This window comes from Nannobrachium achirus (genome assembly GCF_963921795.1).
Source record: "Nannobrachium achirus genome assembly, chromosome: 16".
Classification (NCBI taxonomy): Eukaryota; Metazoa; Chordata; class Actinopteri; order Myctophiformes; family Myctophidae; genus Nannobrachium; species Nannobrachium achirus.
In genome coordinates this window covers 39688948-39707886 of record NC_137823.1, presented here as the reverse complement: position 1 = coordinate 39707886, position 18939 = coordinate 39688948, and the positions used below count along the sequence as shown (strand labels likewise).

At 44.3% G+C, this 18939-nt stretch overlaps 1 protein-coding gene across 1 annotated transcript in view; it reads right to left on the bottom strand.

The window, feature by feature from the left end:
• ppp2r5a (protein phosphatase 2, regulatory subunit B', alpha isoform) overlaps positions 1 to 18939 on the bottom strand; it is a 111209-nt gene that overhangs the window by 27506 nt on the left and 64764 nt on the right. The window contains exons 3-4 of the mRNA XM_080743983.1: positions 3406 to 3507; positions 1832 to 1924 (exon numbers count right to left, since the gene is read on the bottom strand). Coding sequence (XP_080600109.1) covers positions 1832 to 1924; positions 3406 to 3507 — 195 coding nt within the window. The remainder of the gene's footprint in view (positions 1 to 1831; positions 1925 to 3405; positions 3508 to 18939) is intronic.

Genomic DNA, 18939 nt, shown 5'->3' with positions numbered 1-18939 from the left:
AGGCTCAAGTTCAACATTACTGTAATTGTGGTGAAAACGGGACAATAGGTGAATGTTGAAAAACAGGACGTTTTTGTTTGTCATTCTTTGGTGTGATACTTTTCAGGACACAACGCTAATGGTTTAATGTCTTTCTTTTGTAATGATTCCAGATGTAAATGCCAATTTTGTCAATGTGACAAGCATAAGTCTTATATTAAGATATTAAAACCCATTTAGGCCTAGAATTATTGAATGCTTTAACCAGTGAAAAATAGCAGATATACAAGCTCACAGCGTGGCACCGATTGCCGCGATGCGAGCTTGTAGATCTGCTATTTTTGAAAAAGTCGTGAAATTGTGTGCAAATCTTTGAATATATGTATTTTCAAAGTGAACGTTTGTAACTAAAATTTTGCTTCCGGGTGGTCCCTGGAACTAGATATTTTGAGATGCGGGTCCGTGGCCAAATAAATATCATTTTGGGGGTCCTTCACATGAAAAAGTTTGAGAACCACTGACACAGTAGTCTCTCAAGAACAGACTAACTGAGCTCCAGTTAAGTGAAAAGGACCTTTTCTTTGACGATGGCTGGCCAGATATAGATGACATATAGAAACATAGGTTTTTAAAAAAAACCTTAGAAGGATTTAAAAGACACTTATAGAAGCGGGTCAAAATTCAAATTTTCAAGATTTTTCAAAAATAGCAGATCTACAAGCTCACAGCGCGGCACTCGGTGCCGCGCTGTGAGCTTGTATATCTGCTATTTTTCAATAGTTAAAGCATAAAATAATGATACACAATACTGTGTACCTGTTCTGAATGGGTTAAGACTCTGTCATATGGTGAAAGTTTCAACAGCATTCTAAAAACAGCATCTGGTTTTAGAGTTTGGTGAAAATATCGAAGATTAAGGTCAAGGTGACATTTCTGTATAAATACATGTCCATTTTGGGGTCCCAGACTTGAAAAAGTGTGAGAACCACTGGGGCGAACGACTCGCTGTAGGTTACAAGCAATTTCTCAGCCTCAGACGCGCTACGTCGGCTTGGTCTGTGGTCTCAGCCCATTAGGCCAAATGATGGCTCACTCATCACAGTCAATAGTCAGTCTATAGTGCTGGCCTCACAGGTCCAGACAAAAATAAAACAACTCTGCTCTCCCTTCTCCCTCTCATGTCCCCTGGGTGGGCTGTCGTGAAATGCCAAGCCAGGCACAGCCCCCAGCTCCACTTAAAATAAAGACATCTCAGCAGGCCCGCCCGTGTTCTATTTTGTGCGCCGGAATTCTTTACGTTTTTTTCTGTCCATTGTTAAGAAACAGAAAAGAAATGTTCTTAAGCTTTGTCACAGGACTCAAGATATCTGAACAGCAGCCACTGAATGGCAGCCACTTTTAGGTAGATAGTCTGGCTGTCTTGTGCTTGCTTCTGTTGTTTTAACCACATGATCCCTTCATCTGTTGTTTGCATTCCTATTCTGCGCATGTCATAATAGGCGGACATTCGCAGAAAATAGCCGATCTACAAGTCCACAATGTGTTGCATTGTGAGCTTGTAGATCAGTTAGTTTCGGCAACGACATTTGATGTAGAGGGTAAAAGGAGAGCATCAAGTACAGACCCCTGGTGAGGGGGTGGATTCTGACGTGTGATAATAATAATAAAAAAAAATCCATTCATATTGTAAAGCTGAAGCCTGAAAGTGGCCTGTACGGTACACTGATGCAAGAGGAATGACTTGCTAATGTAAGTTTTTGGCATAACAACAACTCGACTCAAGAGTGCAGACGGCGCCATGTTAATCACACTGGGTCAGCAAAGAAGGCTTTAATGCAATGAAGACACTTACCTGAAGAACAAATCTCTGATCAATGTAGCGCTTTGCCATGCTCGGCTGGAAATCTGGGTTCTCCAAAAAGCGCAGGAGAAATTCATAGACAAGCTATGGATAGAAGCAAATGAAAAGGTAATGAGAAAAAAAAAATACATCCTACCACAGCTAAACTAGCTGTTTATTTTGTTCCATTGCTGCGGTTTTATTTTATTTTTGCTGTAGTATTCACCCATCTATGTCAAGCACCAAACTGTGTGTGTGTGTGTGTGTGTGTGTGTGTGTGTGTGTGTGTGTGTGTGTGTGTGTGTGTAATGTAAATGTAATGTTGTATTTTATGGGCCGATGTAGGTATGTGGACTTTATTGTCTCCACCAGCCGAAGGCTTGGGGGAGAGTATGTTTTCCCCTTCGTCCGTCCGTCCGTCCGTCCGTCCTCGCAGTTTGTGTGCAGCTAATCTCAGTCGCCGTTGGCCCGGTCGCTGCCAAAGTGAGCACACACATTCCCTGGATGCCAATCTAGAACCTCTGCCCTAAATTTTTCAAATGGGCCTTTTCTAGCGCCACCTAGTGGCCGATGTTCGCAAAACACATTTCGGTGCACTACTCTTACAGATTTTGTCCAAAAATCCTACAAATCGGTAGGGAGTATCTCGACAGTCATGTGATCGACACGGATCTGTCCGATTTTTCATATTCCATTCTGATTGGCTTCCAAAGTTTGTAGGATTGAGCCGTTTGGAACAAAATGCCTCAAATACCGAACGCAAAGTGCAATTATCATGAAATTGCGCACACACGTTCCCACTAGGTCGAGGAAGAAATGCCACTTCAAATTTTTGAAATCAGCCTCATGGTGGCGCTATAACAGGCCGATTTGTGGTTTTACCTATAACTCCACCGATCAGTTTCAAACTTTGTAAGCACACTCCCTAGAGGCTAAGGATAAACCTTTGCCCTGCATTTCTCACATCAGCCTTTTATAGCGCCACCTTTGGGCCGACTTATGTAAAACACATTTTTGAATATTACTCCTTGAGATTTTATCCAAAAATCACGCAAATCGGTACACAGTATCTCTATAGTCATGTGATCAAGTCCGATCCGTCTGATATTTCATATTCCATCCTGATTGGCTAATATTGGCTTCCAAAGTTTGCAGGATTGCTCCGTTTTTGAACAAAATGCCTCAAATCATCAACGCAGCTTGCGATTTCCGTGAAATTTGCCACACATATTCCCAAGGAACAAATGCTACCTTTTTCACATTGGCCTGTTATAGCGCCACCAGCAGGTAGACTTTAGCAAAACACATTTTTGGAACACAATGCTTCAAATCATGCATGCAGCGTCCGATTGCCATGAAAGATCTAAGGTGAAGAACATATGCCACCCTTTTTACATTGGCCTATTATACAGTAGCACCACCAGGATGCACAGCCTGGTGGAGACCTGTGCTCGGAAGAGCACTGCTTCTAGTTTGTATCTGTGTTTTGCAATGTGTCTGAGCTGAGCTGTCTGTATTGTTTTGTTATAAAATGTAAAAATCAATAGAAATATTATGAGAGAATAAAAGAGATGTTATAGGCTTACTTGTATGTGTGGCCATGAAGCCTCCAGCGTTGGCTCATCTTCCTCTGGGTCAAAGTCGGGGTTGTCACTCGGTGGAAGAGTCCGGAATATATTGGTGCAGATCTGGAGACAAGAGGAAGGAGACAGAATGCTCATGAGACAATCAGGACTTAACGGTTGCTCGCCTTGGGTGATGTCTAGACAAACACACTCAGCCATGGGTGTGCCTTTATTGATAGGATAGTAGTTTGTCAGGAAATGGGGAGAAAGATGGGGAGTGACATGCAGCAAAGGCTGTCGGGACTCGAACCCACAACCCGCTGTCAGGCTACTTTGGAGCCTAAGTGCCCAGACCACTATGCCATTGGTGAGGGCCCGTTTGGCTCTTTTTGACTACAACTACTGTAAGTGAACCATGTCGTTGTGGCGTGTGAAGTGTTTCACAGGTTCTGGGGTTGTTTCCTTTCACCATGGCTGGGTTTCACTTAAGGTTCTCAGAACTTAATTTGGGCCCTTACTCTAGAGGAGGTACTGTACTGAGTTCTGGGGAACCCTGAACTTATCCTTTCAAAATGTTTCTTGGCGGGTTGTGCGCCTGTAGATCGCCTATTTTCGGGTGGTTCTGGTTAAAGAAACGCACGGGAGGCGTAGGACGGAGACGCTACGTCCTCCCGGTGGGGGCTCCTCGCTGGCAGGTGAGACAGTAGGGGGCAACATTGACAAGACTACACAGGAATGTATTGGTGTCGGAGTGTGGGAATTGGCAACAAAAATCATTAAAATAAAATAATGATTGAATATCTTCTGAACTGTATAATGCATTAATTCTCCTGGTTAAAATGTAGCCTAGCTCTAGTTACTTCAAGAGATCCTGCTCATCTCTTAGGGTTTTTAAATACTTGCCCATTTCTTGATAGTGCCAGAGAAGTAAATATGATTCAAATGTCGTGTGACGCCGCGGCTCTCAATGAAAGGAATGTCTGTGATAATGTCAACAGGTTCCCAAAATAGTGGAACACACTGGCATACAGGAAGATATTATTATATTATTATCCTCCAGTGTTGTAAAGAAGTGTCAGAGCAGACCCAGCAGGGCTTGTGCAAGGTAACAAAGTGCGCACTGGATGAGGTGGTGTTAAGCAGACACCGTGGGGGGGGGGGGGGGGGGAGAGAGAATAAACGACAACCTAGAAGTGTCTGAAGAGGTAAAATGTGTCTGCATGAACTGAGAAAAAAATAAAAGTGGAATACAACAAAAAAAGTCATTTTCTACAGCTAGCTTCTCATCATGTCCATGTTGTTCATCCTGCACACACAATGACAATTATTTATAATAATAACAATACTTAATAATTTATAAGAAGGACATTTAACCCATTTAGGCCTAAGTTTTATTTGAAGAAAAAAAAAAGCCTTAAATACCTAAGTCCGATTTGAAAATTACCCAGTTTCTCTGGAAAACTATTACTCAGCCTCTGTAGCAGCATGAAACAAAATTCCAAAACTATTTGATAGCTTACACCTTTGGCTTTCATAGAAAAGTTTCAGAAAATCAATACATACAATAATAACCAGTAAGACTCCCTAATCGGGAGATAAGCGACCGTAGGTGGCTTATCTCCACAAATAGGGCAAAAATTTGTTTTTCCAAAATCTTCCTGATCCATGTTGATGACATGAGTGTAGACATGCTGTGTAGTGATATTCGTGATTTTAGGGCAAAAACTGTAGGAGCAGTGTCCAAAAATGTTTTAAAAATCGGCCTGAAGGTGGCGCTAGAATAGGGCCATGTGAGAAATGAGGGGTGGGGTCTCCGCGTTGCCTTGGCGGACGAATAGGTACCGGCCCCGGCTCTCCCGGACGCTCCTAGCCCGAGTTACGGCATTTTATGTGCGCTGCAGTGGCAGGGGGTCCTCCACTGGCGGCGCCACCACTTTTGCATCCGTTCTGGAGCACCAGGAGTCGGTGGTCCCCGGGAATTCCCCGTGAGCAGCCCCGTTGGGGTGGTCATTTTTGCACAATTGGTCATTTTTTACATCTGGGGGTCCCCCAGGGACCTGGGGGTCCCTGGGGCTCCGGGGGTCCTTGGAGGTTGTAGTTTGGCAGGCAAGGAGTGTGTGTGCAAAATCTGGCATGGATCGGGTCAACGGGTGCGGAGATATAAGCAGGGAAAAAGTGTGACGTGTGAGCACATTTGGTCATTTTTTACATCTGGGGGTCCCCCAGGGACCTGGGGGTCCCTGGGGCTGCGGGGGTCCTTGGAGGTTGTAGTTTGGCAGTCAAGGAGTGTGTGTGCAAAATTTGGCATGGATGGGGGCAACGGTTGTGGAGATATGAGCAGGGCAAAAGTGTGACGGACTGACTGACCCACAGACAGCCGGTGGAGGTTTTGGTAGTAAATGCGACCTACGGTCGCAACCAGTAAGACTCCCTAATCGGGAGATAAGCGACCGTAGGTGGCTTATCTCCACAAATAGGGCAAAAATTTGTTTTTCCAAAATCTTCCTGATCCATGTTGATGACATGAGTGTAGACATGCTGTGTAGTGATATTCGTGATTTTAGGGCAAAAACTGTAGGAGCAGTGTCCAAAAATGTGTTGTAAAAATCGGCCTGAAGGTGGCGCTACAATAGGGCCATGTGAGAAATGAGGGCTGGGGTCTCCGCGTTGCCTTGGCGGACGAATAGGTACCGGCCCCGGCTCTCCCGGACGCTCCTAGCCCGAGTTACGGCATTTTATGTGCGCTGCAGTGGCAGGGGGTCCTCCACTGGGGGCGCCACCACTTTTGCATCCGTTCTGGAGCACCAGGAGTCGGTGGTCCCCGGGAATTCCCCGTGAGCAGCCCCGTTGGGGTGGTCATTTGGTCATTTTTGCACATTTGGTCATTTTTTACATCCGGGGTTCCTTGGAGGTTGTAGTTTGGCAGGCAAGGAGTGTGTGTGTGTGTGTAAAATCTGGCATGGATCGGGTCAACGGGTGCGGAGATATAAGCAGGGAAAAAGTGTGACGTGTGAGCACATTTGGTCATTTACATCTGGGGGTCCCCCAGGGACCTGGGGGTCCCTGGGGCTCCGGGGGTCCTTGGAGGTTGTAGTTTGGCAGTCAAGGAGTGTGTGTGCAAAATTTGGCATGGATGGGGGCAACGGTTGTGGAGATATGAGCAGGGCAAAAGTGTGACGGACGGACGGACGGACTGACTGACCCACAGACAGCCGGTGGAGGTTTCTACAGTAAGTAGCTCCCTACGGTCGCAATAAACAAAAATGTGTTCCTGGCTTGAGGGGTAAAAGCACAAAAATGTGTTCCCGTCCATAATGGGACTGGTGGCTACAACAACCAGGCCATCTTTTATAGTGGTTCTCCAAAGTGGGGACCGCCAGGGATCCTTGGGAAGATTGAAAAATAGCCGATCTACAAGCTCAAAACACGTCTCATTGTAAAACTTGCTTGAGGATCGCAAGCTTGTAGATTGGCAATCTTGTATCCCCCATACAAGATTTGCGTTTATAAAATATTCAAAGGTTCCCCAGGATGTTTTTCTCCTGGAGCAAAATAATTTCAGATGGGGGTCAGCGGACAAACATACAGTATATTCCTTTGGGGGTCGTTGACATGGAAAATGTGTGAGAAGAGAACCGGTGGTGTGGCGACCTGGTGACTAAGCATGTTTGAGCAGAGACAGAAATTAACATGACAACAACAGTAAGTAACCAAACAGAGCCATTATGAATTCTGCACGAGCCACAAGTCCCCATTAAAATTCTGTGCTCAACACTATGATTGTAGACGGGTCATATCCTCCACTACTGCAGCAGCACAGTATTTATAGCTAGGAAGAATTGGACAGAGTCACGCACAGCAAGAAAGTCTGCCTTTTTACACTGTGTGTGTGTGTGTGTGTGTGTGTGTGTGTGTGTGTGTGTGTGTGTGTGTGTGTGTGTGTGTGTGTGTGTGTGTGTGTGTGTGTGTGTTAATTATGTATCACTATACTGTACTTGTGGGGGCCAACTGCCAATTTATGTTATACCTGTATACTACCAGTAAGACTCCCTAATCGGATATCACAACCTCCACCTCTCACGTCATACGGGTAGCCATAGTTACACCTGGAATGTTGAATCTCCATATATGGAGATAACCTACGCATCACACAAAGTCTGACCTCACCAGCCCATACTTGGGCATGGACGACTTATATCTCCATATACAGAGATGGCCATATATGGAGATACGATGACATCACAGAGTCCACAGCTGATGATGTGGCGTGATGTCATACAATAAACAAACAAGCCCTATATACTGATGCGATACGATGACATCACAGAGTCCACAGCTGATGATGTGGCGTGATGTCATACAATAAACAAACAAGCCCTATATACTGATGCGGAGATATGAGCAGGGCAAAGGTGTGACGTGTGACGTGTGACCGACCGACCGACCGACCGACCGACCGACCGACGGCCGGTGGAGGTTTTCATAGTAAACTGCTCCCTGACGGTCGCAAAAACGGATATGTGCCCAAATATGGAGATCTCTGTATCTCTCAGTCCTTGTCCCCTTTTATGGGCATATTGGTTGGATTGGCGATTCTACTGATCTTTTTTTGTTTTGTACAACTGTACATCACGCAAGTACAGTAACGGCAGGGGAAGATCTGAGCTATCCGTGTGCGAAAGTTGGAGTCTTTAGAACCAACCATGTGCAGTGAGACCCTGTCCATGCGACTCGGAGCCGATCGGCCTCGGCTTCAATTAGTAGTTGGGATGGGATAGGATATTTAGGTTGGTGTTGGGCTTACTATTAGGCATTTAGAGGTTAGGTTTAGGGGCTATAGTTATGCTTTTTGCACTGGGACACATTATGAGATAACAGATGGGCTATTTTAGGTACATGTCACCGGCACACAACTAATTATAAGTCAGATAACAATGGCATTTAAATGAAATTGTCATCCTAAAATTCTGATGTCCTCGCAAGTATAACATTCAGTTAACTATTGACAGCTGGAAGTTCCACATTTTAAGCTGACAGAAGGGCCCAACTTTCGACAAGCTTTCAGCTAAACTTTGGTAGAGAGACAGACCATAAATTATTCCGCAGCTAAGGCGTTGGAGGCTCTGTAGGACTGGCCACCGACAACATGTCTGCTCACCTTCACTCTGCATCATCAGATCAGTGGCCTCTAACTCGTTAAGCATCTGTGTAACCACTTTAACCATTATCTTATACCTTGGCTATTCAAAAATAGCAAGCACATAGCTCATAGTGAGCTTGTAGATATGCTATTTGCTGAATCTTAATTGGTTAAAATACCTGGGCAAACAGCAGGCAGTATGTCTGACACCTCATACAGAAGAGAAGCCTTGGCTAATGTCATACTGTACATGATGTACTGTAGCCGTTCTGGTGTTACTACACTGCAAACATGCCCCGGGTCAATTATGAGCAGCACCAATAATTCCCTTGCCTAATGAGCTTGCCTGAAATATAATGTGACACCACAGTTGTAGCTCTGAGTTCTTGCGTTGTGAATTGGCTGATAATGGTTGGGATTCTGGAACCAGAGGAACCGATTCCAATACTGAGGAACTGAAATCGGTTCCATCACATGTGGAACCGTTTCCGGAACCGCTTTTATCACGTCAGAGATGGCATGTGGACTTAACGTCTGCTATACAATTACAAATACCGGTGGTTCTCAAACTTTAACATCTCACGGATCATCATAACTGAGAACCAAATGAACTTTTACTTGTCAAATTGGTTCGATTTGTACACTCTCAGAGTGACAGACCTGTAGGGGTCACAATGCGCCACGTTGCAGGCTTGTAGATTGCCTATTTTCTACATAAGTAGTTAAATCATTTCCAAACTAGAAGCAGTGCTCTTCCGAGCACAGGTCTCCACCAGGCCGTGTGTCCCGGTGGTGCTACTGTATAATAGGCCAATGTAAAAAGGGTGGCATGTGTTCTTCACCATAGATCTTTCATGGAAATCGAACGCTGCATGCATGATTTGACGCATTGTGTTCCAAAAATGTGTTTTGCTAAACTCTACCTGCTGGTGGCGCTATAACAGGCCAATGTGAAAAAAGGTAGCATTTGTTCCTTGACGTAGTGGGAATATGTGTGGCAAATGTCACGGTAATCGCAAGCTGCGTTGATGATTTGAAGCATTTTGTTCAAAAACGGAGCAATCCTGCAAACTTTGGAAGCTACTATTAGCCAATCAGGATGGAATATGAAATATCAGACGGATCGGACTTGATCACATGACTATAGAGATACTGTGTACCGATTTGCGTGATTTTTGGATAAAATCTCAAGGAGTAATATCCAAAAATGTGTTTTACATAAGTCTGCCCAAAGGTGGCGCTATAAAAGGCTGATGTGAAAAATGCAGGGCAAAGGTTTATCCTTAGTCTCTAGGGAGTGCGCTTACAAAGTTTGAAACTGATCGATGGAGTTATAGGTAAAACCACAAATCGGCCTGTTATAGCGCCACCATGAGGCTGATTTAAAAAAAATTAAGTGGCATTTCTTCCTCGGCCTAGTGGGAACGTGTGTGCGCGATTTCATGATAATTGCACTTTGCGTTTGGGATTTGAGGCATTTTGTTCAAAACGTCTCAATCCTACAAACTTTGGAAGCCAATTTTAGCCAATCAGGAAGGAATATGCAAAATCGGACAGATCTGTGTCGATCACATGACTGTCGAGATACTGCCTACTGATTTGTAGGATTTTTGGACAAAATCTGTAAGAGTAGTGCACAGAAATGTGTTTTGCGAACATCGGCCACTAGGTGGCGCTAGAAAAGACCCATTTGAAAAATTTAGGGCAGAGGTTCTAGATTGGCATCCAGGGAATGTGTGTGCTCACTTTGGCAGCGACCGGGCCAACGGCGACTGAGATTAGCTGCACACAAACTGCGAGGACACACGGACGGACGGACGGACGCACGGACGGACGGACGAAGGGGAAAACATACTCTCCCCCAAGCCTTCGGCTGGTGGAGACAATAATCATTCTTCTTTAAAGGACAACTGTTTTTTACAACAAGGGTTCATATTTTAGATAGTCATTAGAGAAAAGAAAAGATGAGTGTTAAAACGTTTTCATTTACTTCTTTTTATCGTTTTAGTGGTTTTAACGCCCATTCCCAAGATGCACCACAATCTTTCATGACTTATGGGGGCTGGTGTAAATAGTAAAATAAATTGTCAGCTTATTATGTCAAAAAATACATATTTAGCCACTTGTACGCATACCCCCAACCACTGAAATCAAAATACTAAAATAGCTAAAACGATAGAAAGCCGTAAATGAAAACATTTTAACACTCATCTTTCCTTTTCTCTAATTACAATCTAAAATATGAACCCTTGTTGTAAAAAACTAAAGTTGTCCTTTAAATGCAACGGATATTGTTGTCTAGATTATGGGATAGTATGTCAACGTCCAAATTAACCTGATGCCCTAGCTTAAACAAAGTAGTTATCTTCAAAAACATTAATAATGAAACCGCTTTAAGGAAATAAAATCTAAAGGACACCTGAGGCTGTGCTACTGTGTGATCTTGGCATTGGTGTGCTGCTCTCGTAGCTGAAGGCAGACCGTAACAACATGGCACAGAATAGCAGTTCCCTCTGGTGTATTAAAATCTACATTCATTATGATCTCCACTTTGAACAGAACATCTTTCATCCAGGCACATCAATAACAAAGCGCTATCACTCAGCCAGGGAGGGACTCAGTCAAAGACGTCCTTGTCTGGTCCTTGCCAGTCCAGACAGCAACAAAAAGAAAAAGACTCCAGGGCGCATAAAGACCTGCATGAAAATAGATCAATAAAAGACTATTTTCTAGTTTCTTCCAATATGTTAGATGCAAGCCACTGAAGAGCCTCGGCATCAATGTGAAACGGTGTGTGCGATTAATCACGGTGTTATGTAGCGGACATGTGTGTACAGGGGTTGACACTAAGGTCTCAGAGGCACTTGCCCATCGGGCAAGTACAGGTCATGTTCTACTTGCCCGAAGGTAATGCCCACTTGCCCGAAAAGTAAATCGTCCATTAAAAAATGATAGGTACGATAAAATGTCATACCTCAATACCTCCAAATCCAAATACCAAATACTTTAGCTATGATTGAATATATGTCTATGGTTTGGGTTCAAACCCATAACACTTGTTATTTTATATTTTTAAATGTAGCAACAGTAAAAACAGCACATTATAGGTAAATAGTGCTCTTATTTTACATTACACAGACCAGAAGACACAGTGCACTGGCCACGTTCAGGTGTTTAGACAGATATCTCGTGTTGTGTTTATAGACATTTGTGTCCCCTCTCAAATGAGCACTTGCCCTGTCGGGCAACCTGAAAGCCAACTTCACCTGCCCTGACGTTTTATTTACCTGCCGGGGGCAGGTGGGCAAGCCTTAGTGTCAATGCCTGGTGTATGTACGCGCGTGTGTGTGTCTACGCGTGTGTGTGTGTGTGCGCGCGCGTACTTGTATTAATATGCTAGTGAGGGTGAAATGTGTACTGAACTATAGTAGAATTGTGAGAAAAATACATTGTGACAAAGTCTTTTCCTGGTCCTGACAAGTGAACATGTTGGTTTTATGGTTAACAAATAATATTTGAAGAATGAGGGTTACAATTAGGAAAAGCTTCAAGTTAGTGTTAGGGGTGTGTATTTAGAGGTTAGGTTTACACTGAAACTACAGTAACTGATCTATATGCTTACAGCGCGTTGCAGCGCTGTAAACGTGTAGATTAGTGAATTTTTGGCATTAGCCTTATGGTTAAAAATTACCAAAGAAATGTCAAAATACTGTTAACATTCATAAAATCGGCGTCCTATTGGTGACCTTAAAAGTATAGTACGTGTGTGTGTGTGTGTGTGTGTGTGTGTGTGTGTGTGTGTGTGTGTGTGTGTGTGTGTGTGTAGAGACGGGCAGAGCGATACAACCAGCCTCGGCTACAGTACATTGCTGAATGTGGAAACAAAGGCAGAAAGAACGTGTCCAATCAGGACGAGGGAGGAAAAAGTACGTGTGGAAAACCGAGAGAGTGCAAAGCCAAGAGGAAGCCGTCTGTCACCTTGATGCGGTCACGGAGTGAGTCTCTCTCTGGTGTCACACAGATAGACGTCCCACCCACCGCCCACACCTTGATGCGGACAGAGTGACTCTATGTCTGGGGTGTCACGTAGATGGACGTCCCAACCGCCACCCACACGCCCCTCCCTGCACACTACCACAGGTGAGCCAGCCCAGAAGAAAGAGACGCAGGGATTGCCGCCCGGCGCTCCCAGTCTGTCTGTGTGCTGTCAGCCTTTTCACGCTTAACCGCCATGAAAGGGATTCTGAAGAAGAGGCTCTCAAAAAAACCGTTGCCGAGGCACAAGTGAGACGAGTCCAGGTGCGCCTTGCAATTTTGTGACAACCATAATTATTACAATATATCGTCGTTGTCGGGTGAAAAACTTGGATGTCCAAAACCGTTCGTTTTGCATTTATCATTTTAAAAATGATTTAAACTAGTGAAAACAGACGATCTACAAGCACACAACGCCTCGCACCGCGAGGCGTTGTGTGCTTGTAGATCGGCTGTTTTCACTACTTTTGTGCGACGGCCTTGTACGATGAAGCAGAAAGAACGTACACATTTGAAACTTGGAGATACAAGGTTTCCACCCGACAATGACGATATGTAATATATTATTACAATAAGTCCCTATGTCTTTATGTTTGGTGACCTACCTTCAAGTGGCACTGTTGAGCAGCCTAAAGGGCCATTCACACTGAGCACTAGAACTACTGTATAACAAGTGGCCACCAAAAAGGCACCGCTCACTTATTTTTTTTTACTACTACTGCAAATTGTGCAAACTAATTTCCCATTAAGGATGCAAATTATATTTTCTTAAAATATATCATCTCTGTCGGCGGAAACCTCATTATGTCCAAAACTGCAACTTTTCAGGATTCAAATTCAAAAATAGCAAGAGTGGCAGATCGACAAGCTCAAAATGTGTCTCGCTGTGCGCCGTGCTTCGAGCTTATCGATCTGCTATTTTTGTTTGACGCGGTAGTATGATAACATTAATTTACGAAAAAACACAAAAAGTTAAAATATGTAGGTTTAGGTTTATGAGGTTTATGTCCGACAGCAACAATATATTTTAGCCACTTTCAACTTATTTTGGGAATGACATTATACAGTAGGTGATCATTTTACATTTAATTTAATGCATTTATTCAAAATGTGTGCAAGACAGCTTGACAAAATCCCATAGATTTGAAAGGGAAACTATCATGAATTTTAAACATTATACATTAAGTGATTAGAGTGGTCACAATCATGATTCACGACATTTTTGTAATTTCTGTTCATCTCAGATGAATGAGAACAAGTCTAACAATTTGTGCAAAATGATTGCGATGACTCAAGTCGCTGCAATCAGGCGATTATGTCATAATTGTGACAGGCCTATTTGTGATGCCCTAAGGGATGTCAGTGGGGTGCAATCAATCTGTGAATGTGAAAACTACAGCCCTTTACTCCTTGGTTTTAGCCGCTAGTACCCTCAGTGTCTTGTGACATTGTCCTTGTTGGCTTTGTTTATGGCCAAACAGCCATCTCGACTTCAGAGAAATATGAATGAAGGTTGATGACAGCCGTAGACAGGCTGTTGACAGGCCTTAGACCGTATGGATGTACCAGGCCGCTGCTTGCATGCGTAACAGAGTAAACCAACCCTGCCTGCTCGAAAAGCTAAATATATCCCATGTCCAAGGGGGGAATTCCCAGAAGAACCAAGGTTCAAATCCTGGGTGTTACACCTGCAACGAATGTATAAATGGAATGGCAGGAATGCTGAGAATGAGAGACCCGAAGGAGAGCTGAACTGAAGAGCTGAACTGAAGAACGTATCATGGTAGAGCAGCTTCCCTCCAGCAGTGATGGTACTTAAAGAGCCACTTCACCTCATTGTTGTTTGGGACACGACAACATAATCCTGAGTAATTTTTTGTGTTCAATCTGTGCTTTTAGATATTTTAGTATTTCAGCATCACTAGTACATGCTGAAATACTAAAATATCTCAAAAAACAGATTGAACACAAAGAATTACTCAGGATTGTGTTGATCGTGTCCCAAACCACAATAAAATAAGATCGGGTTGTCCCAGAGGTGAAGTTGCCCTTTAAGGTAAAACATTTTTACTCAAGTAAAAGTAAAAATCTCAAATGTACTGTAGAAACACTATGTTACAAGTAACAGTCCGGAATACATTTCTTACTAAATTTAGACGCCCAGACACAAACTGTTCACTACTACTACGACCACGGTCGGCTGGGCAGGGAGGCCTACTGTTCCGTAGTGTCAAGGGTAAAAGACTACCAGATTCCTGAACAGCTTCCCCCCGGCTACAATCAGACTACTTACTGTCAAGAGGCCGGCCTGTCAACTGTCTGGAAACACTTTCCTTTACCCTCTTCATGTGGATATCGCTGATGTCGGGAAGAAACCTCTTATCTCCATATAATCTTAACTCATTCGTAGTTAACGGCCGAGGAGCCCGAAGTTTTTTCTATGTCTTTCATTGCTGGCTTCTCCTACCTGTTAAAGCGGCAGCTAATCCAGTTCCCATCGTGCGTGATCGAACACTGCTATGTATGGTGTGTTCGCGTATTCCATCAGCTTCTCAAATCCTTTTATTTTTACGTTTTGTGATAGCAAAACGTCTTTACCTAGCCCCTGGAAATCACTTTGGAAGTCACGTGGGCATGGGAAAGTGATAAATGTCCCCTGGTTAGTCCAGGCGGGCGGCGTATCATGTATTCCATATAGAGGCCCGCCCCTGAGTTTCAACAGTATGTCGAATCGGGTGCTCCTCCTGTAGTGGGCTTTGCTAGTCGCTCCAAGTAGCCCCCCTTGTTTGGTTTGGGAAGGGCGATATGTGTCGGAAGGTATTTGGCCGGGCGGAGCCAGGCTGTCTTCACGTATTTTAGCGTATTTTAGTGCCCTCACCATAGATGTGGAATCGAGCACCACTGCCCACTAGCCCTCCCTCGTTTGTGCCTCGGCACAAGTCGCCCTCCCTCGTTAAACCTCGCTGCCGTAGCAGTCAGTTCTACAACGGCAGAAGGCACCTCTTCACGTAGCGCTCACAACGTCGAGATCAGCTGATTGATTTTACTACTGTGGACGCATTTTTTGCATGAACTCGGGTTATAATTACACTTTATTGTTATTACTGCTTTTCTCCTTTTTTTTGTGAAGCAATCGTGATGTTTGTTCTTTACATGTGAAGCACTTTGAGCTGCAGTCTCTGTATGAAAGGTGCTGCTATATAAATAAAGTGTGTTATTATTATTAGTATTAATGTTAGGCCTTATTATCTGGGATAAATGAATTCAGTGAACAGTCCACTAACTGTGCGAAAGTAAGATAGGCTACACTTTTCCACACAGCATGTTGAATAAGCTCTGCCGCGAGCTGTCCCCATCTAGCTCAGTCGGCTGACTCAAAGACTAGAACAGGATTTCTCAGCCCCTACGAGGCATTAACTTCAGTCACAATAAACTAAACTACTTCGCTACTCACCCATCCAAAGGTCGCTTTTCGTTGTTGAACGTCTATTCTCCGCGGTGGGCAATCTCTCAGCACCAAACCCACTCTGTAAAATATATTATTTTTGTCATGAAATAAAACTCACCCACCTCGAACCACCGCAGACACAACCCGGGAATAAGCGGCGGTTGAGTTGGATGCGTTTTATTTCATGCCAAAAATAATGTATTTAACAGAGTGGGTGGGGTGCTGAGAGGTTGCCCACCGCGGAGAATAGACTTTCAACAACGCAAAACTACCGTTGGTTCGGTGAGTAGTGAAGTAGTTTAGTTTATTTTTATTGAAGTTGAGCCCTCGCAGGGGTACAGAAATCCTGGTCTAGTCTTAGAGCCCGCCGCCTGTCATAGGGAGCTGACGCTCTGGACCAGAGCTGTGTGTGCCACTGACACAGGCATCATCATAGCGCACACGCACACACACTGTATATGCGATCAGCAGGCATCTTTTTCACCGGCTCGTTAAGTAGGCTGATGCGCGATGGAGTGTTGTCATACCCGAGGGAAGTAGGGGTGCTGGAGGTGCGGCCGCACCCCCTCCCCCACGTCCCACCGCACCCCCTAAAGGGGGGTTGGGGGAAAAATATTGCCGATCTGACATCAGTGGCGTGAAGTAGGAGCTATTGGCTACTTCTATTTCCAGTACAATTTCAAAATAAACATGTGTTGAATGATCGATTGTATAGACAAAAAAAAAAGAAAGGCTCTTGTTTTGAAATGTGCTTCTGGGCACTGTCTAGAGAGGAAATGGCTTTCAAAGGACTTCCCTTTTAACTTGTCTGAGCGTCTGTCTCTCCGTGCGTAACATATCCCAGTAAACACTAGCCGTCATTTAGCCCAATGGTTATGTTTAGCCCTCATTAGTTGAGTTGTAGCCGTCATCTGAACGCTTCCATTTAACGATATATCACCGTTTTGGACAAACGTGTGTTAGACCATCTTTTTTTTTAAATACATTTTTATCAAGTTGTTCATTATCAGATGCTAACAGTATCTCATCCCGGTTCTACCTTAATAGTTGTAGTTTAATTGCATCCACCGAGCAGTTTTCTGGCCATTGCACATCTTATAGCTGTCTAAAAGACGTGCTGGGCAATACCTTTGAAAAATTCTAAAAGTGTAATAAATAATGGCATAATGCCGTGGTGCTGCTATGACAGCATACTATTACTTCTCTGAGTTACATAATTCATTCTGACACCAACAGACACAAACACACAAGACATGTCTCCCCACCCCACCATACGATAATGATTAAATAAAATCGTTTTATAGCTATGCATCAATATAAATTAAGTTAGTTTGTGTTGTCAAACAAAATGCACCGACCTCAAACGAACAGCGGGAGGCGATATGTCAACTACTAATAGCTGCTGGAATACATATAAGTAACAAGCTGTGCCGTGGTCTAGCGGTAGCGCACAGGTTTCATTAACAGAAGGTCAGGAGTTCGAACCCCGTCGACTCCCAGTGTCAAATAATAACAGTGTAAGAAATCATTACAAATACGATCAGCTGCGGTGGTTCGGGTAGCATACGGCGCTCAGAACCAAGGAATAGTGATTTTAAACCCTGCTTGCTGCCATCATTTTCACTACATTTTCACTACTTTCGGCGGCCGCTAGCGGCCGCTAACGGCGTTTAAATGACGGTGATACAATGTCTAGTCTATACTAGCCGGTGAAAAAACTTTAAAATTTAAACTCGTCACAGACCGGATCTAGCTAGCCGTCCGGTTACGGCGAAGACGTCATTTGAACGCGATTTAACCCCCAAATTGCTTAGTGGGATGCGTCATGGACTCGGTGAATTATAACAATACGGGCATAAAGGAATATACAGAACACCAAGACAACACAACCTAGGCTATGAAGGCATTAAACATCGCCCTCTGCTAGCCCTGGCGTCCTCACTGGTGAGTCGTGGCTATAGACTTGTAATGATGAATGCTATGTTATGCTGCTGTGCTGCCTGGCTAGGCTAATGTTTGGGCTAGCTAGTGGCTAATGGCTGTGGTGTACCAGAACCAGCTGTTTCCTAACACTGGGGTCTGGACCGATGCGGCGGACACGTTGTATGGGTCACAACGCACTGAACGCAGTGCGAAGCAACTCGTTGTGAGCTTGTAGATCTGCTATTTTCACTACTTGTTTGGTACAGGGTAGTAATGTCTCTTGGTTCACGGGCTAAAAAGTTTGGGAACCATCATGCTTGCTGTTGCAGACAGTGGTGTAAAGTAACTTACCACCGCCAGGCGGTGGCGTTGTGTATTGTTGGTTCCGTCGCCGCCGGCTGTGAGCTTAGCGGTTTGGACCGCAACGGCGATTACGTCATAGCAGCCGTAGTCCCGCCTCACGTCGCCGTATTAGAAAGGCGCCGCTTAATTTCCCTATTTGAAACCACGGCGAGAGTAGTTAGATGAACTGCAGCTCAGATTTGCCCAAAAGACGCCGAAACGAAACGTCATTTAGCCAACAATGGAGCAAAGTAAATGAGTTAATAAAGAAGCGCAGAATTGACGAGTATCATCATGCACTTTGCACAGTTTGCAGCACTGTGTGCAGTGGCGTAGGGGAGGGGCACGCAACCCCCGCAATGCAGGGGGGCCTCCAGCAGAGGGGGCCCCCACACAGCACACACCCAAATGCTCCCTACTGCTCCAGTCTAATTCTCTCTCCCCCTCCCCCGCCTGCTGGCCCAGTCTCCACACAGCTGTGTGGAATGTAGTTAATGAGCACTCCTTTAGCTTTCCCTTACCAAGAAAGGAATATATGTTTTGTTTCCCAAAAAAGAAGAGCACAGAAAGGTAATCCACCCTCTCTCTCTCTCTCTTTGTTGTTGTTGTTGTTGTTGTTGTTGTTGTTGTTGTTGTAGTACTAATGTTGTACCACTGGCACTTTGGC